This window comes from Henckelia pumila, unplaced genomic scaffold (assembly GCF_033568475.1).
Source record: "Henckelia pumila isolate YLH828 unplaced genomic scaffold, ASM3356847v2 CTG_461:::fragment_3, whole genome shotgun sequence".
NCBI lineage: Eukaryota > Viridiplantae > Streptophyta > Magnoliopsida > Lamiales > Gesneriaceae > Henckelia > Henckelia pumila.
The window spans coordinates 6,193,392-6,206,685 of NW_027331831.1; the positions used below are offsets into that span (position 1 = coordinate 6,193,392).

Here is a 13,294-nt window from a genome sequence, read left to right on the forward strand (position 1 = left end):
TACATACCATGTGATTTCTTTTTCGATGTGTTTCTTTTCTCCCCCTAACATTGGGAAGTTATTTTCATCAAAATGACAATCAGCAAACCGTGCTGTAAACACATCGCCTGTCTGAGCCTCAAGATATCTAATGATTGATGGACTATCATAGCCGATATAAATACCATTCTTTCTTTGAGGTCCCATTTTTGTTCTTTGAGGTGGTGCAATAGGCACATATACCATACATCCAAAAATTCTCAAATGAGAAATATCTGGTTCTTTGCCAAATACAAGCTGCAATGGGGAGTGTTTATGATATGCACTTGGCCTGATGCGAATCAATGCAGCAGCATGTAAAATTGCATGTCCCCATATAGAAATAGGGAGTTTCGTTCTCATAATCATTGGTCTAGCAATCAACTGCAGACGTTTAATCAATGATTCAGCTAATCCATTTTGTGTATGAACATGAGCTACAGGATGTTCAACAGTAATTCCCATCGACATACAATAGTCGTTAAAAGTCTGGGAAGTAAATTCTCCAGCATTATCAAGTCTTATTTTCTTGATCGTATATTCGGGAAATTGATTCCGCAATTTTATTATTTGAGCCATCAATTTTGCAAATGCCACATTCCGAGTGGACAATAAACATACATGTGACCATCTGCTAGAGGCATCGATCAATACCATAAAGTATCAAAATGGTCCACATGGTGGATAAATTGGCCCACAAATATCACCTTGAATACGTTCAAGAAATATGGGTGATTCCTTTTGGATTTTAGCTGGTGATGGTCTTATAATAAGTTTCCCCAGAGAACATGCCTTACACTGAAACTTATTATTCTGAAAGATCTTCTGGTCTTTCAGTGGATGACCACTTGTATTTTCTATAATCCTTCGCATCATTATTGAACCAGGATGTCCCAATCGATCATGCCAATTTGTTAGTATTGAAGAATTTCCAATAACCATATTTGATTCGATTGGACTTATATGTGTATAATGCAATCCAGTAGGGAGCATTGATAATTTCTCAACTACATATTTCTTTCCTGATTTATATGTAGTAAGACACATATATTTCTCATTTCCTTCGGTTATTGTTTCCGTATCATAACCATGAGAATATATATCATTAAAACTCAACAAATTTCTTTGTGATCGTGGTGAATATAAAGCACTATTTATCAAAAATTTTGTACCATTAGGTAACAAAAATTGTGCTTTGCCACATCCTTCAATCAAGTCTACAGGACCTGATATTGTATTCACCATTGTTTTTGTTGGTTTTAATTCCAAGAAATATTTTTCATTTCTGATGATAGTGTGCGTTGTACCACTATCTGGTATGCAAACTTCCAGTGCATTATTTCCATCTTTGATCATAGCATTTTCCATAATGATCTTCAAAAACAATATGCAATAAAATGAATTAAGAAAGATACATGCAAATTATAATATGTTACAATTTAATTGCAGAATAAAACAATACATGCAAAATATAATATGTTTTATAATATAAAAATACATTGTTACATTCTTTTCCCACCAGTACATTTAATCAATATCTTCGAAATCATTCAAAAAGTAGGCAGCATCTAAATTCATTGAACCACTTGTATGGTCAATGTTTTCAGTAAAATTGGTCTCTTTTTCTTTCCCCTTTATTGAATCTTTATAGAGCTTACACAGATGCTCAGGGGCTCGACAAGTTCTTGACCAATGTCCTGGAGTGCCACATCTATAACAAACACTCTCAGTTCTTTTTGGATGATTTTCATTTTCACCCGTATTATCATGCTGCCTCTTTTGTGGGTGGTTCGTGACGTTCCTTTGATATGAGTTATTGAAATAACTATCTCTTTTATTTTCAAATCCACGGCCTCGACCACGACCGCGATCATTTCTACGCCCACGTCCACGCCCACGTCCTCGTCCACGACCTTGACCAAAATCTTGTCTATATCTTTGATTTTGGTTTTCATTTTTACTTACGACATTTGCTTCAGGAAATGCCGTTGAACCAGTAGGTCTGGACTGATGATTTCTCATGAGCAATTCATTATTCTTTTCCGCCACGAGTAAACATGCGATGAGTTCTGAGTATCTTGAAAATCCACGCACTCTATATTGCTGTTGTAGAGTTATATTTGATGCGTGGAATGTGGAAAATGTCTTTTCAAGCATTTCCATCTCAGTAATATTATGCCCACAAAATTTCAGCTGTGAGACAATTCGATACATCGCAGAATTATAATCACTCACCTTTTTAAAATCTTGGAATCTTAAAGTATTCCATTCATCTCGTGCGGTCGGAAGTATAACTTCCCGTATATGCTCAAAACGTTCTTTTAACCCTTTCCACAAAATCATTGGGTCTTTTTCGGTCAAATATTCACATTTCAACCCCTCATCAAGATGTCTGCGTAAAAATATCATCGCTTTTGTTTTATCTTGTGAGGATGATATGTTATTTTCTTTGATAGTTTCGTTAAGACCCAATGACTCGAGATGCATTTCTACATCGAGGGTCCATGGCATATAATTCTTTCCGGTTATATCAAGTGCAATGAATTCGAGTTTCGCCAAGTTCGACATGGTGGTACTAGAAAATAACAATGCATTTTATTAGTTAATTTCCATAAATATGACAATACAAAATAATGGAAGAACGTAAATTACAAGTGCGTATACAAATAGAGAAAAAATATGTGTTGGAAAATCGCTGGTGAGTAAAAGACTCGTGAGCATGATGATCATAGTCGTTATGAAAAATATCCTTATAAATGTCATCATCTCCATCTTCGAAAAAACCGAGGATAAAATATTTTGAGAGAAAGAATGAATTTGGTGTGATTGAAAATGAGTTTGAGTGAACATATTTATAGGGAAAAAACTAGCCGTTTTGTTACCGTTTGTGACCGTTGGGGGTAAAGAAAAAATTGAGTATGTGTTGAATAAAAATTCGTGATAATCATGTAATGCATATAATGATAATCATAATTAAATAATTATGTATATCATATCACATTATTATAAGGTCAGTGTCGTAGACAGCCTTTTATATAATGTTGTGAAATTATACCAATATAGTTAGTATATAAAGTCAGGTATAGTATATCATATCACATTATTATAAGATCGGTGTCGTAGACAGCCTTTTATATAATGTTGTGAAATTATACCAATATAGTTAGTATAAAGTCAGGTATAGTATATCATATCACATTATTATAAGATCGGTGTCGTAGACAACCTTTTATATAATGTTGTGAAATTATACCAATATAGTTAGTATAAAGTCAGGTATAGTATATCATATCACATTATTATAAGATCGGTGTCGTAGACAACCTTTTATATAATAACATGAAATTATATATTAATATAGTTAATATATATACATAATAAATATATATCACGTTATTGTTTAAAAACCTTAGAGGCTTTTATACTTGTCGTATCCCTTACCGGGAGTGTGAGATGTCGTCTTAACATCCTCCCAGGATTTATAACAAGTTTTGAAAAAAACTTATTTTTTTCATAACATGATATTATATATTAATATATACACAATAAAAATATATAAACAGTAAAATAAAAATTCTTACTTGTTGAATATTTTTAACTTCTTCTTGTATTTTGGAGCGTCGAAAAATATAGAGAACCTTCGAGCGATCGTGCTGATAACGTGTTGTGAAAAAGTAAAAATTTACGGTAAAAAGTAAAAACTCAAAAACTCAAAATTCTACACTTTATAAAATTTTTCTCTCTTCACAATTGTGTTTTTCTACACAAATGGAGAGACCTATTTATAGATCTCAATTGGAGATTAGTCAAAAATTAATACATCATTAATTACATCATCACACACTAATTTTCAATATTTTACAACTCAATTTTCAACTTTCAACCTTCAACATTCAACAATAAATAATAATATATATTTATATATATTTTCAACAAAGACGATGATAGTTTTCTAATATCAACATTTATGTATTGTGTCGTTGATAAGATAAGGGAGTGGGAGAAAACGAAGAATACCTCGAAAGACTAAAATAAAGATGCCAATTTTTTTCGTGGGTAGACAAGAGAAGGGAGTGGCATAGAAAACGAAGAATATTAAGGTAGTTTTTGCAACTTTAAAAAATAAGTGATTATGGAGATTTTTTTTATTAATTTGTGAAAAAAATCTCCATAATCAATTATTTTTAAAAGATTCAAACACTACCTAAATCACTAAAATAGCAATATAATAAAAATTTCTAAACACTTTTTTTTGTTTTTGGTCACTAATTTCTGAACACTATTAATTATGCTATAGAAACATTATTTGGAAAAAAAAAACCGAAAAAAAGAATATAAACTAAAACTTGGGCAAGCCAAGAAAACAAACCTTACCATGACTTGAGACATGAATAAATTTCACACACATAAAAAAAAATCATTATATCTGTGATTTTTCTAACTTATATACCATAAGGTATTATTTAAAGATAAATTTTTACATGGTATCAGTCATAAGATGTTATTCGAAGATGATTATTATTAATAAAGAAGACATGGTACTATAAAAATAATATAATTGGACTGAAAATCCAAAGACCCAAGTCGATTAATTTGCGCTACATCGATCGGGCAGAACCATATATGACCCGCATAATCTAGTTTTGGATTATTATTTACGGTATGCATAATAAAGTTTTGTTATATTGTTCATTTACCGTGTTCATCTAATGTGTTCATCATGAGATAACACTCAACTATTAAACACGGTGGGTGAACAACATAACAAAATTGATGCATGATATATATATATATATATATATAAATTTGATATCTTGGATACCTACCGTAAGCACCAATTGATGTGACGTTGTATACGTCTAATAGGTGAATGTTGCATCATCTGGTGCTAACATAAGTGACCAGGATATCAAAAATATATATATTCAGGGTCACTTTACTCAACATTAATAAGCTTGGAGCATTGCTTTTGAATGAACCGGCGGGCTTCGGATATAAGCTGCATAGATTCAGGAAGCTCGGGGAAAATGTAGAAGGCATGAACCGTGTTGGGGTACTCCAGCAAATACGCTTCTTTCCCGGATCTCTTGAGCCACTCGTAGTACCTTTTCTGCCAATCTTTGAGCGAATCGAATCCCGCCACCACCACCATCGTCGCCGGAAAGTCCAACTCGGAGATGTCTTCTGCGTTTGGGCCGCTCACGTTGATCACTCGGTGGTCTCGGTCCATGCCTCCCCCCTCTGGTAGGAACGCTTTCCACAACCAATCGGTTCGTTTCATGGATACGAGCAGGTCGACTTCCGCTAGTTCTATCTCTGCTGTGGTGCGCTCCTCTCCTCCGAAAAACGGCTGTATGGCCACCACTCCGATGACCTTCATTTCCAACCAGGCAGGATTGGTTGGCATCAACAATGCAGCCATTCATTCGAAAATTAATCGATCAATCCAAATTAAATGAAATTCAGATAAATACCCATAAGATAGGTTGAACTCTACCAACAAAAGACTCAGAACCAAGTGATGCCATATTGAAAACAGTTTAGAAAAAAGGGTTCATCAAGTGTTTGTTTTTTGTTAAATAAAGTGTTCTTTATCCATCATGGACCTTTACCATTACTATGTTACATTTAAGATTTTCAAATTATTATTTCGGCTCCCACCACTTTGTTGGTAGCAAGTTTTTAGAATGATTTAATTAGTGACTAAAATATAACTATTGTGGAATAAATTACTAATTAGTCGTCATTATATTTCTTGGTGGGGTGGTTGCAACTGGAAATAGTTACTCGTTTTACATGAGCAATTAATTCAAAAAGCTTGTCAACAGTAGCGGCGGTATACATGCGGTATCATATCGAAAATTATATATTATACATCGTATACAAAAATTAGATAATTTTATATTGTACCGAAATTTTACTGTATACCAAAATTTCGGTACGATATTAGTGTATTGTTTTTTTTTTTTTGAGTATATATATTGTTTTATATACCAAAAAACACTTTATATTTTTAAAATTTTATAAATTTATTCCTTAAAACTATTATATTTTTTAAATTTTTATATATCGTTTCAATATTTCAATCTTTCGAAATAATATAAAAATTTGATACTATTATCATATAGAAAGATTTCGATATCGTTGTGTTATCGTAACAAAAATTCGATAATTTGCGGTACGAAACTTCGATATAACAAAACTTCGTTATTCTTTCCTACCTTGAAGGCTTGAATCAATCACCCTGCACTTCCAAGAAAATGTTGAATTCGGACCGAGTTTTATCACACCCAAACCCAAACGAAAACGAAAACGAACTTGTCATGCCATATTTCATTACCCTATCTTTAAAAAAGAAATTACATACTAAGGCCAAAAAAATATAATAGAAACTAATGCTAGTGTGTCACTTTTTTTATAATTAATAATGAATATCAATTTGAACAATTTAGTTTCGAAACACAGAAATTAAATTCTGTCTTCAATTATTTGGGGGCTATTGGCATGTGTGCCACGATCGCAATGAAAAGTAATATTTAATTATCTTATAAAAAAAATTTAATTATAATTATAACAAGGGAAAACGAGCATTCAATCATAATAATAATAATTTATTATAAATTAGTATTTCTTGAGATATATTTATATTATATTATAATATAATAATATTATATTATATTAAAAAGATTGAGCGAGCGGTTGTGGTCAGTAAATACGGTACCTTGAGGCGCGTGAAATCAGAGCGACAGGCTCGCACGGCGACGTGGTGGGCCAGATTCCCGCCGGCGCTGTCTCCGGCGAGGAAACACCTCGAGAGGTCCACATTCGGCGGCAGGATACGATCCTTCTCCTTGTCAAGGAACTCCAGGACATCGAACCCGTCATCGTATTGCGCCGGGTAACGGTGCTCCGGCGCCAGCCGGTAGTTCACGGAGACGACGACGGCGGAGACCTCCCGCGCGAAACGACGACATACGGCGTCGTAGCCTTGGAAATCCGGGGCCAGGTACGCAAACCCACCGCCGTGGAAGAAAACGATGACCGGGAGATTGTCTCGAGGAGTAGCAGTAGTAGGGACGAAGAGACGGAACCAGAGGCCGCGGGAGGAGTCGACGGAGACGTCGGAGGTCTTGACGCCCTTGCGGGGGCTGGGGTCGGGAGGCGCCCTGATCCTGCAGTAATCGAGGAGGTGGAAGACGCGGCGGTTGACGGTGCCGTCGGAGCGGGAGGAGTAGTCGGTGATGGTGCCGAGGAAGAAGAGAGCGATTCGAGTTTTGAGGGGAAGCGAGAGCTTCGCCACGGCTTCTTCCGGGATCGCCATTTGAGAGTAGCAAGCTCAGTGATAGCACTTTTGGAAATATGGCTGGTGCTTCTCTGTTATTGATAAGGGTAATTCATTATTTATTTTAAATTTAAATTAAATAGAATTTTATTATTTGGGATTAGGGATGATAATTTCCTCCGAACCCGATGGGAACCCGATGTAACACCCGGAAATTTTAATACGTAAATTCGCATGCATAATTAGGAGAAATTAATTTTAAAATAAGGGTTAAATGAATTTATGTGTTATTATGTGATTTATATGCATAATTTAAGTTATTTTAGCATTTAACCCAAAATTAGTGATTTTTGTGATTTATGGAAATTAATTGGTTTTGATCGCGTAGACGGGACGAGATACCAAAATATTTAGCCAAAAATATTTTATGAGTTTTATGAGCCTTAAAATAATATTTTAAGGTATTTTGTCAAGAAAATTTTAGTATTTAATTATATATTTATTTAAGGGGCTATTTTTAGCCAAAATTAGTCTCTTTATTGACTTTTATTAATTTTTAAAATTAGCCTATTTAATAATTTCGAGATTTGGAGTTATCTTATCAGATTATTATTATTATGATTAGAGTTTTAATTATATTTTCTATGATATATTATCTATATTAATTAGTTAATATTTATTATACAAAAATTAATTTAAAAACCTAAACCTACCCCAAACCCCACCACCCACTACAAATTATTTAGCCGACACTCATCTCCCTCCTTCACGCCTCCATCTTCTTTTTCAGCAGAAAACAAGCCACCATAGCCGATCAACTTTTATTTGAGGATTTATTTGGTCGTTCGTCGTCCCGGAGTCCCGTAAACGCATCATCCGTTCGTCAATAATTTAAAGGCATGTCTAAAACTTTTCTTTGGCCACCATATGAGCTATTATTCATGCATGATTGTTCTTGTTCAGAAATTTCATAAGTATTTCGAATTTATGCAAACTTTTGATGTTTGATGCATGTATATGAGAATTCATGATCATAACTCATGTTTTTGCCTAGCATGGTTCGGTCCAGGGCTAAGGGCTTGGTCAAGGGGTGTCCTAGGGTCCCTAGGGTCGAGTAGTGTGGTCGGTTTGAGGCTGGAGGGGTCCAAGTCGAAGCCTTCCATTTCTGTTGCACAGCTCGCGCAGATTAGGGTCCTGAGGAAGAAGACTTCGTTCTCCTTCCTCAGGCCATTATTTTGGGTGAGGTTTGTTGGGTTTGAAAGCTTAGGATGTTGGCTAAGATTGAGGACTGGTTTCGTGGCCTTTGGTGGTCTGAGTCATCGGCACGAAGCAAAACGCTGGACTGCTCCGGCTGCGTGCGAGCTGAGGAAGGGCCAACTTGCAGGGCTTCGTTCTCTGTCTCTAGGCAATGGTTTGGGCTAGTTCTTGTCGTGAAAGAACCGCCTGGGAGTTGGCTTGTTGAGGGTGGTGGTGCTCCGGCCATTTGTGGTCGGAGTTGGCCGGCCGAATGCCGGAATAGGGGGCTGCTCGCACGGCCGAAGGTAAGGAGAGGAGGGGGAATCGGGTTGGGTGTTCTGGGTGGTTCCGGGTCGGGTCAGGGTAGTGGGTCGGGTCAGTAGGGTCTAGGGTCGGGTCAGGTAGGTTCGGGTCCGGGCTAGGTGGGCCGGGCTCGAGTATTTTAATTTTAAAATGTTTAATGCTTTAATTGGATTTTTGGGCCATTTAATTAGAAATAAAATTATTTGGGCTTCCAAATAATTTTATTTGGGCTTTTTAAATTTATTTGAAGTTAACCCAATAATTTTATGGGCCCGTGGGCCCATCGGAATTTTTGGGCTAGTCAGTGATTTTATTGGGCCAGTCTAGGAATTTTTATGAATTAATTAGTTATTGGGCCTAAATATTTTTATTTAAGCCCAATAACATTTAAGTATTTTATTTTAGTAAAAATTATATTTTTTAAAAGTAGTTATTTAATTATGGGCTTTAAGTTAGTTAACAGGCTTTAAGTCAGTTAAGGGGTTTAGTAGAGAGACCAGCAGTCGGGACCAATCCATGAAAATAAACTAAGTCCGGAATATATATTTAATTATTTTTATGCATGAAGTCTATTTTAAGTAAAAGTATATTTATTATTAAAATTAATTAAATATATATTACGGACATATTTTAAGTGCATGCATACATGAAATATTTTATGATGTGTTTATGATTAAGAATTGAGCATGAAAAATATTTTTATGGAAATTGAAGTGATGTGACAGCATAGAAGTGGTTTTACCACTGACACAGAGGTAGTTCTACTACCGGCATAGAAGTGGTTTTACCACTGGCACAGAGGTAGTTTACTACCAGCATAGAGGTGGATTATTCCACCGCCACGTACGATGGTTCTTTAGACTGATCAGTCGGCACAGTTATTAGTCACATTCATGGATATGACCATACTCAGTTTTTATGTTTATGACATGCTCAATTATGTTATGTATGATGAAGAAAGTTATGCTATGTATAAGATTTATGATTCAGCATTTATGTTATGAAAAATGTTTTCATGCATGCTCATATACATGTATATGTATTAGTATTTACGTGATGCATTATTTTAACCCTTGTTATAAAGGATTAGACATGTTGAGCCTCTAGGCTCACTACGCTTATATGGTGCAGGTGAGTATGATGTAGCTCCTACCGGTGGCGAGGACGTATGAGCGAGCATGGCAGTGGCCCCGTGACCGTCTCGCTAGAATTTTATTTATGCATGAGTTATTTATTCAGGATATTTTTATATTTTCAGTGGTTATGATTACTTATTGATTTTTCATGGTTTTTAGTAGACATAAGTTATAAATTTTCACCATAGACATTATTTTATCTATTGCATGACTCGAGTTTTTATCAAATAACTGTTTATTATTTTATAAGCGAGTTATGATTTGAAATATTATTTTTAATATTTATACATATATGTATGGGCGTATATGTATATAGTAGATAAAAAAAAAAAAAATTTCCGCATTTAGTAGTACTAGGCGTTTCAATTGGTATCAGAGCACGGTCCTCGGAGGGTGTCCATCTGCCACATGAAGCTCAGAAATCCTGCTACTGGTCTGTAAGTTTTAAATGTTTTAATAAGATTTAGAAGGAGCATATGTATTAATTTTAAGTATTTCATGTTCAGTAAGATTTTTGAAACCCTTAGTTATGCATTGCGATTTACGTAAAGAAATATGTGGTGGTACAGAATGCCTCCCAGACAGATGAATAGACGCGGAAGACCTCCACCGCCACCGCCACCTCCGCAGAACCCTATGACAGCACTGGAGCAGGCCAGTGCTACGATGATGGCAGGGATTACTGCTCTGTTGGAGCAGCAGGCTGCACGTCCCAGACTATCCCATGAGGAGGACGTGGCTGAGAGGTTCCAGAAGAAGGGACCTAAGGAGTTTGCTGGGACCACCGATCCTTTGGTGGCTGAGGGATGGATTCGTTCTCTTGAGTCCATCTTTGATTACATGGGGATCACAGACACCGACAGGGTGAACTGTGCGACGTACATGATGAGAGGGGATGCAGCCCTTTGGTGGGAGGGTGCAGTTCGGGGAGTTCACTTGCCCACACTGACGTGGACGGAGTTTAGGCGTATCTTCTACGCCAAGTACTTTACTGAGGATGTGCGCAGCCGCATGATCCGTGAGTTCATGAGTCTCCGTCAGGGGGACAGGTCTGTTGTGGAGTATGTGAGCCAGTTTGAGAGGGGCTGTCACTTTGTGCCCATGATTGCTGACAGTCCGCAGGAGAAGCTGCGACAGTTTGTGGAGGGCCTGAAGGCTGAGATCAGGCATGATGTGCGTATGACAGACGTCTTTACATACGAGTCTGCAGTGAGTAGAGCCTTGCGTTCCGAGGAGGGTCGGAGAGAGATCCAGAAGGAACAGCAGCGTAGGAGACAGCTCCAGCTGGAATCTTATCAACCATCTTCGCAGCCACCCACGAAGAAACAGTACATAGGGCCATCTAAGGACCTTAACCAGCAGAGTCAGCAGGGTCAGCAGCAGCAGCAACAGAGGGGCGGGGCCCCTAAGGCAGGAGGAGTACCACTTTGCCCGAAGTGTCAGAAACCACATTCGGGTCTGTGCCTGAGTGGGTCGAATGTGTGTTTTCATTGCAAGGAGCCAGGGCACATGTCCATAAATTGTCCAAGGAAGAAGAACACCACCGGGAGGGTGTTTGTCATGCAAGCAGTTGGGGCAGACCCAAACACCTCTTTAATCTCCGGTATGCCCTAACCTATTCTTTTAAGGGAACTTTGGTGAAGTTAAAAATATTTTGTTATCAGAGTGCGCAGCAGAAGCATTACTTTTGGGATACCGAAACTTGGGAACTAGATATGTGATAATGAGTTTAGCGAATTGGATTTTGAAGAACTCCGTTATTAGAATTTGATCCGTCGGATTTCGAGGACGAAATTCAATTTAAGGGGGGGAGAATTGTAACACCCGGAAATTTTAATACGTAAATTCGCATGCATAATTAGGAGAAATTAATTTTAAAATAAGGGTTAAATGAATTTATGTGTTATTATGTGATTTATATGCATAATTTAAGTTATTTTAGCATTTAACCCAAAATTAGTGATTTTTGTGATTTATGGAAATTAATTGGTTTTGATCGCGTAGACGGGACAAGATACCAAAATATTTAGCCAAAAATATTTTATGAGTTTTATGAGCCTTAAAATAATATTTTAAGGTATTTTGTCAAGAAAATTTTAGTATTTAATTATATATTTATTTAAGGGGCTATTTTTAGCCAAAATTAGTCTCTTTATTGACTTTTATTAATTTTTAAAATTAGCCTATTTAATAATTTCGAGATTTGGAGTTATCTTATCAGATTATTATTATTATGATTAGAGTTTTAATTATATTTTCTATGATATATTATCTATATTAATTAGTTAATATTTATTATACAAAAATTAATTTAAAAACCTAAACCTACCCCAAACCCCACCACCCACTACAAATTATTTAGCCGACACTCATCTCCCTCCTTCACGCCTCCATCTTCTTTTTCAGCAGAAAACAAGCCACCATAGCCGATCAACTTTTATTTGAGGATTTATTTGGTCGTTCGTCGTCCCGGAGTCCCGTAAACGCATCATCCGTTCGTCAATAATTTAAAGGCATGTCTAAAACTTTTCTTTGGCCACCATATGAGCTATTATTCATGCATGATTGTTCTTGTTCAGAAATTTCATAAGTATTTCGAATTTATGCAAACTTTTGATGTTTGATGCATGTATATGAGAATTCATGATCATAACTCATGTTTTTGCCTAGCATGGTTCGGTCCAGGGCTAAGGGCTTGGTCAAGGGGTCCTAGGGTCCCTAGGGTCGAGTAGTGTGGTCGGTTTGAGGCTGGAGGGGTCCAAGTCGAAGCCTTCCATTTCTGTTGCACAGCTCGCGCAGATTAGGGTCCTGAGGAAGAAGACTTCGTTCTCCTTCCTCAGGCCATTATTTTGGGTGAGGTTTGTTGGGTTTGAAAGCTTAGGATGTTGGCTAAGATTGAGGACTGGTTTCGTGGCCTTTGGTGGTCTGAGTCATCGGCACGAAGCAAAACGCTGGGACTGCTCCGGCTGCGTGCGAGCTGAGGAAGGGCCAACTTGCAGGGCTTCGTTCTCTGTCTCTAGGCAATGGTTTGGGCTGGTTCTTGTCGTGAAAGAACCGCCTGGTAGTTGGCTTGTTGAGGGTGGTGGTGCTCCGGCCATTTGTGGTCGGAGTTGGCCGGCCGAATGCCGGAATAGGGGGCTGCTCGCACGGCCGAAGGTAAGGAGAGGAGGGGGAATCGGGTTGGGTGTTCTGGGTGGTTCCGGGTCGGGTCAGGGTAGTGGGTCGGGTCAGTAGGGTCTAGGGTCGGGTCAGGTAGGTTCGGGTCCGGGCTAGGTGGGCCGGGCTCGAGTATTTTAATTTTAAAATGTTTAATGCTTTA

General features: G+C 37.2%; 1 protein-coding gene across 1 annotated transcript; it reads right to left on the reverse strand.

The window, feature by feature from the left end:
- Positions 1 to 4,819: 4,819 nt before the first annotated feature.
- On the reverse strand, positions 4,820 to 7,403 carry LOC140871632 (probable carboxylesterase 18). The gene is made up of 2 exons (XM_073274235.1): positions 6,740 to 7,403; positions 4,820 to 5,392 (listed from the first exon to the last, which is right to left on the reverse strand). The coding sequence occupies exons 1-2, from the start codon at positions 7,337 to 7,339 to the stop codon at positions 4,955 to 4,957; spliced, it is 1,038 nt and encodes a 345-aa protein (XP_073130336.1). The 5' UTR covers positions 7,340 to 7,403; the 3' UTR covers positions 4,820 to 4,954.
- Positions 7,404 to 13,294: the final 5,891 nt, after the last annotated feature.

Bases quoted from the DNA above. Each gene is read 5' to 3' on its own strand.
- LOC140871632 (XM_073274235.1), bottom strand. From the start codon at position 7,339: ATGGCGATCCCGGAAGAAGCCGTGGCGAAGCTCTCGCTTCCCCTCAAA. The intron at 5,393-6,739 runs GTACCGTATTTA...TTGGAAATGAAG, and splicing joins CTGATTTCACGCGCCTCAAG to GTCATCGGAGTGGTGGCCAT.